This window comes from Phoca vitulina, unplaced genomic scaffold (genome assembly GCF_004348235.1).
Source record: "Phoca vitulina isolate PV1807 unplaced genomic scaffold, GSC_HSeal_1.0 scaffold42, whole genome shotgun sequence".
NCBI classification, from domain to species: domain Eukaryota; kingdom Metazoa; phylum Chordata; class Mammalia; order Carnivora; family Phocidae; genus Phoca; species Phoca vitulina.
In genome coordinates this window covers 6,784,454-6,798,926 of record NW_022589745.1, presented here as the reverse complement: position 1 = coordinate 6,798,926, position 14,473 = coordinate 6,784,454, and the positions used below count along the sequence as shown (strand labels likewise).

At 40.6% G+C, this 14,473-nt stretch overlaps 1 protein-coding gene and 1 non-coding gene across 3 annotated transcripts in view; both read right to left on the bottom strand.

Annotated features, from left to right (window-relative positions):
* Positions 1-14,473, bottom strand: part of CPSF3 (cleavage and polyadenylation specific factor 3) — a 43,234-nt gene that overhangs the window by 13,713 nt on the left and 15,048 nt on the right. For both annotated transcript variants that reach the window (XM_032430069.1, XM_032430071.1), the window contains 6 exons: positions 13,718-13,868; positions 8,202-8,377; positions 7,019-7,177; positions 6,069-6,215; positions 2,371-2,523; positions 857-965 (listed from right to left, as the gene is read on the bottom strand). In XM_032430069.1, the coding sequence (XP_032285960.1) occupies positions 857-965; positions 2,371-2,523; positions 6,069-6,215; positions 7,019-7,177; positions 8,202-8,377; positions 13,718-13,868 (895 nt within the window). The remainder of the gene's footprint in view (positions 1-856; positions 966-2,370; positions 2,524-6,068; positions 6,216-7,018; positions 7,178-8,201; positions 8,378-13,717; positions 13,869-14,473) is intronic.
* Positions 9,517-9,664, bottom strand: LOC116648314. The gene has a single exon (XR_004302506.1). It is a non-coding gene; the product is annotated as a U4 spliceosomal RNA (small nuclear RNA).

The window sequence follows — 14,473 nt, the reverse complement described above, 5'->3', positions numbered from 1 at the left end:
TGCTACAAAACCTTTCCGACTCTTCTAGACCTGTTTGTTCTCTCCTCACAAACTTAGGCACTTTGTCACTCAGCGCGGTGACTAGCTCTGGACAAAGACGCTTCTCTCATGAGGCAGCGTCCAGGGGCCGGGGCTGTGCTCTGTAGTGCATCGTTAGTCCTCTAGCACCCGGCACGGGGCCTGGCCCAGAGCGAGACCGCACTCACCGCCGGAGAGGGGGACAACGGCGCCGGGCCCAGAGCGAGACCGCACTCACCGCCGGAGAGGGGGACAAGTTATACTGCACCTGCGTGGTGCGCTAAAGCTGACTGCCGGCCCAGCTCACAGATGAATACCTAAACCCTGCTATTTCTTATCCTTTCATAAAGCACTCATACTCTATTAGTGCTTTATTGTGCATAAAACGGAGCACAGTTATTTAACGTGATACCATATCTACGGCAAAAGTAATGGTGGCCCAGCATCTATACAAACAACATAAAGGCCCAGCAAGCGATGTAAAAGTCTAGGTCATAAAGATCAAAATGCATGAGTGGGGAGTCCAAGGTTACTTCAGAAAATAAAAGTACCAGGACTCCACTGCGAAAGGTGGAAAACAGGCTTGTCAAGGGTCAGCAGGAGTGGTCAATCTTGGAGGTGAACTTATGTTCCCAATTAAGAAAAAAGTCCACAAAGAATTCAAACATTTAAATAGTTCAAGGAAGATTCCCCCCCCATTAAGTTATGTGCATTACTAACCCATCAATTTCTATTACTTGGCTGTTACTTAAAGTTTGGCCATTAGTAAGAGAAGTTTTCGTAGATTTTGTTTCAATGTGAAAATCAATTTATATTTGATGATTAATAGTATACTTACTGGAGAGATCACAAGGAGAAAGTATGTGATAATTAAAGTTTCTTTTAACAAGTATTCCCGAGACCCGCTGGCCTTGTTCTGGTTTCTTGTCTGCTAAAAAGCCCATGACCTATTAAAAAAAAAAAAAAAAAAAAAGGAGGTGGAATTTCCAATTTTGGAAAACGCACTTATTTAGATACTCAATCATAATGATGCCCATTAGGCATTTAAAATCAAAAGTTGGATGCTTAACCAACTGTTCCACCCAGGCGCCCCTCTAGTTAAACAAATTTTTAAATGCTGCTTACTATATTTCTTGAAGGTTTATAATGTATAATGGCCTAATAAAAACTCTGGGGGCACCTGGGTGTCTCAGTCAGTTAAGTGTCTGCCTTCAGCTCAGGTCATGATTCCAGGGTCCTGGGTTCGAGCCCCACATTGGGCTCCCTGCTTCTCCCTCTCCCTCTGCTGCTCCCCCTGCTTGTGTGCTCTCTCTCTGTCAAATAATAAAATCTTAAAAAAAAAAAGAAGTAAAAACAAAAACTCTGAAAAGTCCTGTTGTAAAGAAAGCAGCTTAATTTTGTTCAACTCCGCTTCTCCTAAATTGACTGTAAAATTCTTCCCCCTCCCCAAATCTCAACCAGCAGAGCTTGGGAAATTTAATTCTTAGATTCCTAACTGAACACATTTTTCTATAGGTACAAGGTTGCTTCCATTAAACTGGCCACCGGAAAGTTTTGAGAATACGAGTTAATTCAGGAGTAAATACAACCATCTGTCCTTTGGCAACAAAAGCCTCACATCTTAACTTCTGCTGACTTTTTTTCCTCTCAAACTCAACTGCAAGGAAGGATATTCATCAATTAGCCTTCTCATATCTGGCTCATTCTATATTAAAAGAACTGCTGTAAAGTTGCTCATTAATACATGTCTGATATTTAAAACTTCAGATAAATCATTAAAAAGTTCCCCTTAGAAGCATCTTAAAAAAAATCTTAACAGGAGATACCATTGTAGCTACCTTACAGCATCCCTCTAAAACCTCAGGTAAGATTTTTAACTATTTTATTTTTAAATTCTGAAAATACTGTATTTCAGCATCAAACATGGACAAATTTTTGTTAAGTTCTATCATACCACATATATGTTTACACATATGAGCCTATCTTTAGATTCTTTGGGAGAAGGACCAGTGGACAGAATAGTGTATTAGATGTAGTAGTAAAACAGTAATGAATATTTGTTTATTCTCAGACACAGGGAGGAAAAGGAAGTGGAGATGTGGATTACAAAGCTACCAAATTCAACTGCATTAAGATCTAATGTACTTGAAAACTTCCTACGTGAAGAAATGAATTAGCAGGACCAGAAGACCTAAAAAAGCATATGGATAAAATTCTTATACAATACTAAGTAGACAGAAATCATCATTAAGGACATTATCTTGCTTTGATGAAAAGAAGTCTGTATTTTTAAGACGTATACATTTCCCTTTAGAAAAGACCTGGATAAGATCAGAAACCACAACCTTTTACCTTGGCTAGCTTTTCTCCTCTGAAATTCAAGGTCACAGCTTCTGTATTCCGAGGATTATGAACCTCTATGTGAACTTCATCGTTGTCCTCATATTCTCGAATCAGGGCTGCTTTCAATCTGGCCATTTCATTCTGTTCTCCATGGACTAAAATCTACATAGAATGAATTGTAAGAATAGCCAAACTATGGAAAGAGCCAAGATGTCCATCAACAGATGAATGGATAAAGAAGATGTGGTATATATATACAATGGAATATTATGCAGCCATCAAAAGGAATGAGATCTTGCCATTTGCAACGACGTGGATGGAACTGGAGGGTGTTATGCTAAGTGAAATAAGTCAATCAGAGAAAGACATGTATCATATGACCTCACCAATATGAGGAATTCTTAATCTCAGGAAACAAACTGAGGGTTGCTGGAGTGGTGGGGGGTGGGAGGGATGGGGTGGCTGGGTGATAGACATTGGGGAGGGTGTGTGCTATGGTGAGTGCTGTGAAGTGTGCAAGACTGTTGAATCATAGATCTGTACCTCTGAAACAAATAATATATTATATGTTTAAAAAAAAAAAAAGAAGATAGTAGGAAGGGAAAAATGAAGGGGGGAAATCGGAGTGGGAGACGAACCATGAGACTGGACTCTGAGAAACAAACTGAGGGTTCTAGAGGGGAGGGGGTGGGGGGATGGGTTAGCCTGGTGATGGGTATTAAAGAGGGCACGTTCTGCATGGAGCACTGGGTGTTATGCACAAACAATGAATCATGGAACACTACATCAAAAACTAATGATGTAATGTACGGTGATTAACATAACATAATAAAATTAAATTAAAAAAAAAAGAATGAATTGTAAGAGAGCACAGGGAAACATCCTGAGTTCGGCTTAATGATGGCCCCTATCTGACTTTAATATGTGCAACAGACATATACTTGACGTTATTAAACGTAACGACTTTGAAGGACCTCCCGTCAATCAAACTTGTACAGTTATTTTCATTCTGTTTGGCTTTAAAAATCCTGAAGTAGAACTATCTTAAGAGAAAGTACAGACACTTCTACTTCAGGTGTTCCCACTAGTGAGATATACAACTTTATGGAAGTTGGACTTTCTCTAGACTTCTGTGTTCAACTGTAAAGGGCTGCAGCGCGTGACTTCTGCAGCCTCTGCCGGCTTTAGACGTAGGATTCTTCGACGAAACCATCGCTATTCTTACTAATGCAGAGAACACCCAGTTTTCTTTAGGTTTCCTAATACAAGACTTTCAAAAGAAGCTTTTTATGGGGAAAGAAAAAGACTTCTGATATTTTCTTCCGTTTATTATAGTAATACCAAATAGAATATTTCGGGACCAAATGAAATTGCCTTTGAGGGGTATTTATAGTAACTGTATTAGATACCAGTCTCCTCCCATTCACTTCTATAATCTGTATTTTACAAGACAGATCATTCTTAACCTACAGACTCCTGCTAGATGATTTCTTGCCTGGGCTCACAGAAGCCGACCTAGCATCACTCCTAGGCAGAGGCATATGGCCGAGTAAAGAGCCCGGCTTTGAGGCCTGGCTGCTGCTCAAACACAAGTCCTGGCTCCTTAAGCGCTTCCCAGCTACGGAAACTCGGGCAAGTTACTTAACATCTCAGTTTTGTCATCTACAAATAGGTGTTGGTCGTAAGGAGGAAGCAAGCTGATGCATGTACACCAGAGTACACGGTGCCTGGCTGGCTCCGTCAGTAGAGCACGCGACTCCTGAGCTCGGGGTTCTAAGTTTGAGCCCCATGCCAGGTGTAGAGATTGCTTAAAACATGAGTACAGTACCTGGCACGTGGTAAATAATCAACGCTAGCTGTTACTTGTGGTTACCACTAACACTGTTGTTATTCTATCACGCAGATATACTTTTGCTGACCTGGTTACTGAAGAAAGGTAAGCATCGAGTTCAATCCTGTCAGCAGAGAGAGAGCCTGGAGAGCAATGAAATGGGACTGAGGATGAAGCAGTGATTGCTGAGAGAAATGGCACTACCACGCTTCCTCCCCGGCTTTAACACGTGGGAGCATTTCCATGAACCACATACACCAGGGAACCCCTGTGAGGAGTCTGCACTGTGACGAAATTCACAAAGCTAACAAGTAGGTGAGGGATTTTTCTTCACCCAAGACTCTGCTTATCGAGTAAGGGCCACTGGCAAATCCCTGTGAGGACTTCCAGGCTAGAAAGAACTCAAAAATTAACAGAAGAGCACATGAAAGGACGCTCAACATCATTAGTCATTAGGGAAGTGAGAATCAAAACCACAATGAGATACCGCTTCATGCTTATTAGGAATGGCTGTAGTCACAAAAAGGCAAACAAGTGTTGGCAAGGATATGGTGAAATCGGAACGCTTGTGCCCTGCTGGGGGGATGCAGAATGGTGCAGCCACTTCGGGAGTTGAGTGACTCCTCCAAAAGTTAACAGAATGACCCTATGATCCGGCAAACCCACTCCTCGGTGTATATGCAAAAGAAGTGAGAACAGGGACTCACACAGATACTCAGAGGCCAGTGTTCACCGCAGCATGCATATACCACATGCATGTGTGTGGTCTATACAAACAACAGAATGTTGGTCACCCACACAGAAGAAGGGAGTTCTGATACGTGCTACAATATGGATGGACCTTGAGCATATTCTGCTAAGTGCTGTAGGATTTCACCTTCATGCAATACCTATGCCAGGCATATTCAGAGAGACAGAAAGTAAACTGCAGGTTACCTGGGGCCGGGGAGGAGAAAATGGGGAATTTTTGCTTAATAGGTACAGTTTCTCTTGGTTGCACAACACCGTGAATGCGATTCATGCCACGGAACCGCACAACTTAAAAATGGTTAAAATTGCAACTTCTATGTTATATATATTTCACCACAATGAAAAAAATTTAAGGAAAAAAACAACTAACAAAAGGCTATTTCATCTAAACTACTTTTCAATAAATCTAGAAAGGGCACTTCATCTGTTTCCCACACACACGTTCCCCAAGTGTTCTGTTGATTAAAAATACATATATTTTTTTAGCTTTCCTTTCTTATTCCCTCCCCAGTCCCACCAAAATAGAATTGTTATTTTCGTATTACATGAAACTTAAAAATATAAACAAATCACATCAGTAAAGAGCTATGTGATTTCATATCTATTTGGATCTTTACTTTTTACTATTATATGATTTGTCTCTCTTTCAGTATTATTAAGCATTTACTCCATGCCAGGCACCGTATTACATGCTTTAGATCTATGTTCTCTCATCCCTTCCTCACAATTACCTTACGAGGTATCATTATCATCCCTATTTACAATTGGGGCACAGAGAAGTTAAGTAACTTGCCCAGGGTTACCCAGCAAGTAAGGGGTGGAGCTGGGATTCAAAACAAGTAGCCACAAGCAAAGCCCGTGCTCTTAAGTTACTGGGGAGAATGGGGGAAGGGCATTGGAGTTGGGGCTGGGGGATCTGACGAGGGACCTCGGGTAAATGGAGACACAGTGCACAGCTTGCCCAACTCAGAGTGGAGCTGCAAAGGTCAGGTCCAAGTGCTCGCAGAAGCCTTCTGCGAAACGAGGCTACCTTAATGACAGACAGTGTCTGATTTGAAAACCAGCTGCAGTTTCTTACGTATGTTTTCTTCCCCTTTAATGTTATAAATCAAATTCATAGACTAACCACATGAGGCGGTTTCAAAGCACGAATAAATTCACTGGTTTGCTGGTAATCTGTGTGAGCAGAGAAAGAAATGTAATCAACAGACATTTTCAGTGGTAACTTCTGTCCAGACATGGTAGTGATTTCTTCTGGCTCAGACATGATATGCTGTTAAAAAAAAAAATAAAAATAAAAGAAACAAAACAAATAAACTACCCAATCAGAAAAGAAAAGGTACATTTTCTACTTGTTAATGCAGCCACAAATTCTTACATTAAATTTGGGACCTTTAGCACAAAAAGCATTCTAACAATTGACTTAGTAAATATCAAACACTTATTTTCTTGGTCGAGCAAATATTCAATCAGGAAAGTAAGCAAGTTAACTAAAATTCAATGTATTTGGAGTATTGGAAGTGGCAATTGTAACTTATGATCAGAAAGGCAAACTTGGATTCCCAGCTATTCTCCTGCTCTAAAAAGTCACTTTTCAGGCAGATCTGTTTCTGTTCTGGAAATCTATTTTAAATACATAGCCAACACTGTCTGTGTGACTTAGAGAATACGCTAAAGTAATAAACGGTCTAAATGGAGAATCACGAGGTATTTTTAAAAATAAGACAAGTTCTAGAAGAGGAGAGAAGAGGACGTGATGCTTGGATGTTCAGAAACTGCCTCTGGAGCTCTGCACGCATTTCCTACCATGCGTACATCCCTAAGAGTCAACATCAACCGTTGTGTATCAACAGGAAGATGGGCAATCGACCCAAACACCTTCTGTGACCTTTCAAGAGAATACACACTGGCAAACTTCTTCTTCACTGAATGAGGGTATCCATGTTTTTGCGTTTGTCTCAAATAGGTTCCTTTCCATAGTTTTTACTGCGAATAGACGGGTGCTTCTCAGGCTGTAATGGGCCGCCTTGGCAATTCTGATTAGGAATAACACGGTGGTCTAAGACCATGGCTGACCTTGGCAAGCGTCCCTTCCACACAGTACCCTGCTATAATGACGCCGTTCCTCTTATCCGTGCACCAGCTTTCAAAGAGCTCTCTGGATAAGCCGCTCTGCATCATGCCTGGGGAGGCCATGACGACGCTGGGGCCAATGTCATCAAAATGATCCATGCTCTAAGAGGGGAAAAGGGATGGTAAAGGCATGCTGAGTACCAGGGTTTGGCAAGGCATTCCTCGTTTTCAAAGAATAACGAAAAGCTAGATAAAAAGATTAATCACACTACTGAAAGGGCCTCAATGAGACTAGTAAACGTTTTAAGTCCAATTTCTAAGTTCCTAAACAATGTAGGCTAGGAATGAAAGGAGAACAAAGTGATAAAGGCAGTTAGTTCACACTGACCTTTTAAATCTCCTACTGGTATTAATGGGGCTATTAGGACCATTTTCACTGCTAAGGAGGTGGGCAGGAAAAAAGTTAAGAGTCAAAACGGCTTTCTATCCGCCCAAGATAGAACTCTGAAAGAATTTTCCCCTCACAATGGCCTTGCGTACTTCATCAAGATTTTGAGCTGGCCTAGAAATCCAACCAGAAAGTTCAACATTGTTTCTAGGGAAAACTTGGCTCTAACTCTTAAAAATTAACTTAAAAAATAATACTTCATGAATAGAGCCCATTTATAACTGGAAGATGACTTATAACTTGGATAATCTGGGGCATAATTTATTAAGATTAAAGCATTAGTTTTAATAAAAATATTTTTCTAAAACTATTTTTTTAACTAAAGAAAATCAGATTTTATTGTTTATTGAATGCTCTACAAAAGTAATGACAAAAGTTTTCACACACGGAATTTGCAGTGGAAATCAAAAAGATGATTAGGTTAGAGTAAGAATGGAAAAACTTAATATATAATGTAAGAGTATTTTTCTCATCAGGACCTCCTGTTTCCATGGCAGAGAGACCCAACTTCATCAGCAACAGTAGATACTGAGAATGTATGCAGACTTGGAACAAGTGGCAAAAACTGTTAAGCAGAAAAGAATGCCAGTTGCTAAACTGTTGTTTTCATGAAGAAAAACGGTGCCTGCTAGAGAAACAGCGAGACCTCAGCAAGAAGGACTGGGCCTCAGAATCAATGGCAGTAGCTGTGAGCACTACCGACTCCTCTGTGTTTACGGGTCCTTCCTCAGCACTCACCTTGAGGTTACTAATGTGCTTGAAAACAAAGGGATTATTGATGTTGATCTGTTTGCGGATTTTGTCATTCATGGCATTTACATATGTCTGGTACACTGCCATGCACTTCTTGGCCAAAGAGGATGCGTAGTATATGGGAATATCATGGAGTTCTGGGTGATTCTGCCAGTACTCATCTAGAGAGATTTTATAAGAAACAAATTTCATTTTGTTGTGTGGGGTATATAGTTCAAATAATAAACGAATTATAAGAAATTCAGACAACCAAGAAATAAAGCCTAGAATCATGTATATGCAACAGTATTTATACATATATATATATTTATACAACTATATATATATTTCCCTCTCTCACAATTTTTGTAAATGACTAATTTATGTGTTAATAGCAGATACCAAGGTTTGGACCGCCCTGGGGTGTTAGAAATACAATTTGTCATCACAAGCACACACAATTCGTTCAGCATGTCAGCTCTGTCTGTACTAATTGCTACCCTGGTTAAGGGTAAGCCCCACTCAAGACACTGCTGTGCACGGGGCTGGAAAGCCGGGGGGGATGGTGGGGGCGGGCTGCCGGTCTTGGCTGTTTTCCTTGAGGCCATCTCCTCTCTCCGGTCCCTTCTGGTCCTTTCCATAGTAGGCCTCATCCACACGGCTCTGCACCTGGTAGGCCTCTCACAGGGCTCGCCCTGCCTGCAGACACCCAGGTAACAGTAAGTGGGTGCTCCTTCCTGGGACGCATTCCTAGGAGATCTTGCCTTCTGCCCTCAGGAGGGTCCCTGTTCCACGCTGGCTTCCCATTTTTCCTGGACAGTCTGGGGACACCAATACCTTCCAGTACATTCCGTCTTGCTTTAGTCAGTCAGCTTCCTGTAGGCTGCTTGTAATCGAGGCTCTAGTTCCTGCCCCTTGGTTTCCCTGGTGGCCCTGCAGCCCGGAGGCAGGGATGGCTAGCGGCACGAGCAGCGGCTGCCATTTCCTGGGCGTGCTGAGCAGGGCTCCCATAGGCGTCTGCGACCACAGAGAGAGCACACAGGGTCCGCATCTTACAGAAGGAATGGAGGCTCAGAAATACCAAACCCCGTGCCCAAGATCCAAGATCACACACCAGAATGTGGGCAGCTAGGATTTGATACCCACAGGTGGCCCAAGGCTCTGGGATGCAGCCTCTGGTTAGAAAGGGTGCTCCTTCTTTCAACACATGTTGGCCCCTCTTGTGCTTTAGCTCCGGGCCAAGGCGCAGAGGCTCTCGTGGAGCAGCGGGAGGGACTTCCAGGGTCTGAAGGCTCCCTAGGGGCCTGGCCCTGGCTAGGCTAACATTTTTTTTTCAAATTGAAGTACCACTGACATATGATATCCTATTAGTTTCAGGTGTATATCATAGTGACTCGATATTTTTCAATTAGCAATAATCGTGCCTCGGATAAACCTCATTGGCTAGGATACTGCCACTGTGCAAAGCTGTGACTCGATATTTTTATACACTACAAAATGATCCCCATGGTAAGTCTAGCTACCATCCGTCACCAAAGTTATTACAATACCACTAACTATATTCCCTATGCTGCAGATTACATTTCCATAACGTCTTTATCGTCTAACTGGAAGTTTGTACATTTTAATCCCCTTCACCTGTTTCGCTTGACCCCTAAGCCCTCCCACGTCTGGTAAACCAACAGTTTGTTTCCTCTATTTATGAGCCTGTTTCTGTTTGGTTTGTTCATTTGTTTTGTTTTTTATATTCCACGTGTAAGTGAAGTCATATGGTATTTGTCTTTCTCTCTTATTTCGCTGCCGAATACCCTCTGAGTCCATACATGTTGCAAATGGCAAGATTTCATCCTTTTTTGTGGCAGAGTAATATTCTCCACTGTCTCTATATACTATATCTTCTTTATCATTCATTCATCAGTGAACACTTAGGTCATTTCCATGTCTTGGCTATTATAAATAATGCTGCAATGAACAGAGGGTGCATATATGTCTTTAAATTGGTGTTTTCATTTTCTTTGGATAAAAACCCAGAAGTAGGACTGCTAGATTATATGATATTTTGATTTTTAATTTTTTGAGGAGCCTCCATATGGTGGCTGCACCAATTTACATTCCCAACAGTGCACAATGGTTCCTTTGCTCCACATCCTCGCCAACATTTATCTTTTTTTTTTTTTTTTTTGTCCTTTTGGTAATAGCCTATCTGGCAGGTGTGAGGTGGTATCTCATCTCATTGCGGTTCTGATTTGCATTTCCCTTGAATGATGAGTGATGTTGAGCATCTTTTTATGGGCCTGTTGGACATCTGGATGTCTTCTGTGGAAAAATGTTTTTCCAGTTCTCTGCCCATTTTCTTAATCAGGTTGTTTTTTGATTTTAGGTTGTGTAGGTTCTTTATATATTTTCGTTATTAACCTTTTACCAGATGTATGATTTGCAAATATCTTCTCCCTTTTTGTTTTAATATATTTTATTTATTTATTTATTTTTGAAAAAGATTCTATTTATTTGACAGAGACATAGTGAGAGGGAACACAAGCAGGGGGAGTGGGAGAGGGAGAAGCAGGCAGCCCGATGCGGGGCTCGATCCCAGTACCCTGGGACCATGACCTGAGCTGAAGGCAGATGCTTAACGACTGAGCCACCCAGGCGCCCATGTTTAATACGTTTTAAAGAGTTCAAGAAAATTAGCCTGGTTCTAACTTAAACTTACAAAATCAAAACTTATTTCTAAATACTAGTGCATGACCTGAAAAGAATGTTGTGATCACAGTCCCAAGATGTGGAAGGTTTTAAAAATAATTCAGTAGAAGTTTACAGTGAGTAACAGACCATAACTTATTACCTTAGAGAGACACTAAATTCTGGGATAGTTTTAAATAAAAATGTACTCTCAGTATTTCAAAGAGTTATCAAAATTAGGCTTTCTGTAGTCAGACTTTGCTAGTTACAAAATAGGACTGCCAGAGTTAAAATTTTTACTGAACACTTAAAAACAGGACAGTAACATTACTGTTTGACTATATTTTTTTAAAAAGCTGCCAAACAGTTTCTGATAATATAGGAAAACTGTGGGCAATACACCTTTAAAGGAAGTCTTATTTTAGGGGAAAACTCTCATTAAATCCCAAAATATTATAAGAGTAGTATGGTCAAAAGATATCATTTATTCTCCTAGGTACACCTGCATTTAGGAAATGTGTTAAATGCCTAGTATGCAGTTTACAATTATTATTTACATATTATTTCTAATTTTTACAAACCTTATGAAGATTCATCTCCATCTTATAGATTAGGAAATAGGCTTAAACAAAGGTTGAATAGGGAGGGAATGTTATTTTTCTACTTGACTATAAGTAAAAACTCTATAGAAGGACAGGGACTTTTCCTGTCATACACGTGAAATATTTCCTGCTTTGCCCTCTGGTTTATTCTGCTCATGTTTTTACTGATGTAATTAAAATTTTTAATGGTGTCAAAGTTTTCCATACACTTTTATTTCTCAAGTACCTTGCAATGCATTCTACATACCAAGGTCATATTACTTCTATTTTTTGTGTGTATTTTTATGTATAAATTTTAAATATCAAAGAAAAGTTAAATAACTTGCCCCAAGGTCACATGGCTAGAACACAGATGAAATTTGAAACCAGTCATTCAAATGGCTATCCTCTATTATACTACATTGTAAGGGAGAATTTAGGTGAAAAGGAGCAAGCAATCACATAGGGCAGTCCTGGTTCAGAAAAGGAATCATAACATACGCCCTGATGGTAGACTTGCCAGATAAAAATACCAAATGCCAAGTTAAACTTGAATTTCAGAGAAAAAACAAAAGATTTTCAGGGTAAGAATATATATTAAATATTTGGGACACTTGTGCTAAAATAGTATTCATTATTTATCTGAAATTCAAGTTTAACTGAATTAAACTTGTGTCTTATATTTTTATGTGCTGAATCTGGCAACCCAATTTGATGATAACAACATGGTTTCCCCTTCCCAATTTCCTCTGTTCTTCAAATTACTTTGTTATGGAGACTTTTTATTTATTTAACTTATTTTAAAGACTTTATTTATTTAGTTATTTTAGATAGAGAGAACATGAGCGGGGCGGGGGGGACGGGCAGAGGGAGAGAGAGACTCTCCACTGAGCGAGAAGCCCAACACAGGGCTTGATCCCACAACCCACGAGATCATGACCTGAGCCAAAACCAAGAGTCAGAGGCTCAACTGACTGAGCCACCCAGGTGCCCCCATCATTTTAGTATTTCAAAAAACTAGGGTTCAAAACAGTATGTACTCCAATCCTAGTTAAAAATACACAAATGGGGGTGCCTGGGTGGCTCAGTCATTAAGCGTCTGCCTTCGGCTCAGATCATGATCCCAGTGTCCTGGGATCAAGCCCCGCATTGGGCTCCCTGCTCCGCGGGAAGCCTGCTTCTCCCTCTCCCACTCCCCCTGCTTGTGTTCCCTGTCTCTGTCAAATAAATAAATAAAATCTTTTAAAAAAAAATACACAAATGACTGGAAAGATGTTAAATCTGGATAGTGAGAAAATGGATGATATCCTTTTTCTGCTTTTCTCTGTTTTTTAAATACTTCAATGAGCATGTATAAGTTTTTTTGTAATAAGAGGAACAATGGGTGCCACTTTCTGCGTATATTTATACTTAATGATCCCTTCTAACTCAACCATTCTGCGATGCTATTTGGGGAAAGCGCTCTTCTTAAAGACTGTATACAGCTTCAGTGTGAAGAACTAGAAATGGTTACATAGAGCTCTTGCTCTCACTTCCATCTGTAGAATAAGGCTAAGTCTATGCCTATTACATCGAAAAGGAAAAATGGAGTAAATGACCCCAGCTCAAAAGCTGATCTGTGAGAGACAGGACATGGTAGGAGCTGCATTTTCTGCATCCTAAGCCAGTCCAGTTTTCTCTCGGTCCTTTTTTCTAACTGCAAGTCAAAATTATCCTTAGAAGTCTTGAACTAAAAAGTCTCCCTAAGTGGCGCACCTGGATGGCTCAGTCGGTTGAGTGTCCGACTCCTGATTTCAGCTCAGGTCATGATCTCAGGGTCGTGAGATCGAGCCCCACGTGGGGCTCCGCGCTCAGGGAGGAGTCTGCTTAAGATTCTCTCCCTCTGCCCCCCGCCCAAATAAATATTTTTAAAAACTACTAAAATGAGGGATACCCTTACTGATAAAAATTTTCTTTGTATCATGTATTTCCCACAGGCGGTACTCCTGGGTCAAAAGGTGACATATTTTTAGGACTCCTGAGGCTCACTGCAGAGAGTTCTGAGGCTGTTGGCAACTTCCAGAAAAGGGCACCACTTATATTCCCAGTAGCAGCGCCCAACGGTCACTGTTTCTCTGGGCTCTTACAGCACTACATATTTTTAGATGCAGAAACTGAAGCCCAGAAAGGCAGAATGACCTATCCGAGGCCAGGCAATTACCTGGATAGAAAGGCACTCCAAGATTTTGAGAATCCCCCAATAAAAAGGAAAAGGCATACCTAAAATCAAGAGCAGCTCCTGAGCCCTTCCAAGAGCAAAGACAGGAATGAGACCTCTGCCCCCTCTGTTTACAATGTCATGAACAGTGTTACAGAATCTTGCTTCTCGCTCTTCACGCTTCTCATGGATATGGGTCCCATAAGTAGATTCCTAAATGACAAGTTAGAAGTATGAGACCGAGACTGACGCTTGCCAAAGAATACAAAAGTTAAATGTTAATAAAATGCAGCAGCAAAGTGATTCATTTCTCCATTAACATGCCATTTACTTGAACACATTGTTATAATACTAATTGAAAAGAAGAGCAAATAAAAACGTTAGAATTCAGATCTGACTAAGCAGTAAAAAATTTTTAGAAAAAGGAATCAGGAAAAAAATTTAAAATAAAGTATCTTCCCTGCTCAAGATAATTCTTTTTATTTTTTTAAACCATTTTGCTTTCCGTGGATGGGAAAAAGGGTATTTCTCCCACCTTTGATAAATCAGAGCTTGTAAAACAGAAATAGATATTGTTTCTTATAGTTCTCTTTAAGAATATCCCTCAAGCCTGACTAGGTGTGGCCCACTGGCCAGCTGCATGGGCATCCCCGGGAGCTTGTTAGACGTGCTGAATCTTAGGCCCCAGCCCAGACCTACTGAATCCAAATCTGTATTTTAACATGACCAGATGATTCATATGCAACATCAAAGTTTGAGAAGTACTGCTCTAAAGTACCAGATATAATGAAAATAACTTTTTTTCCTGAGGGTTAAAA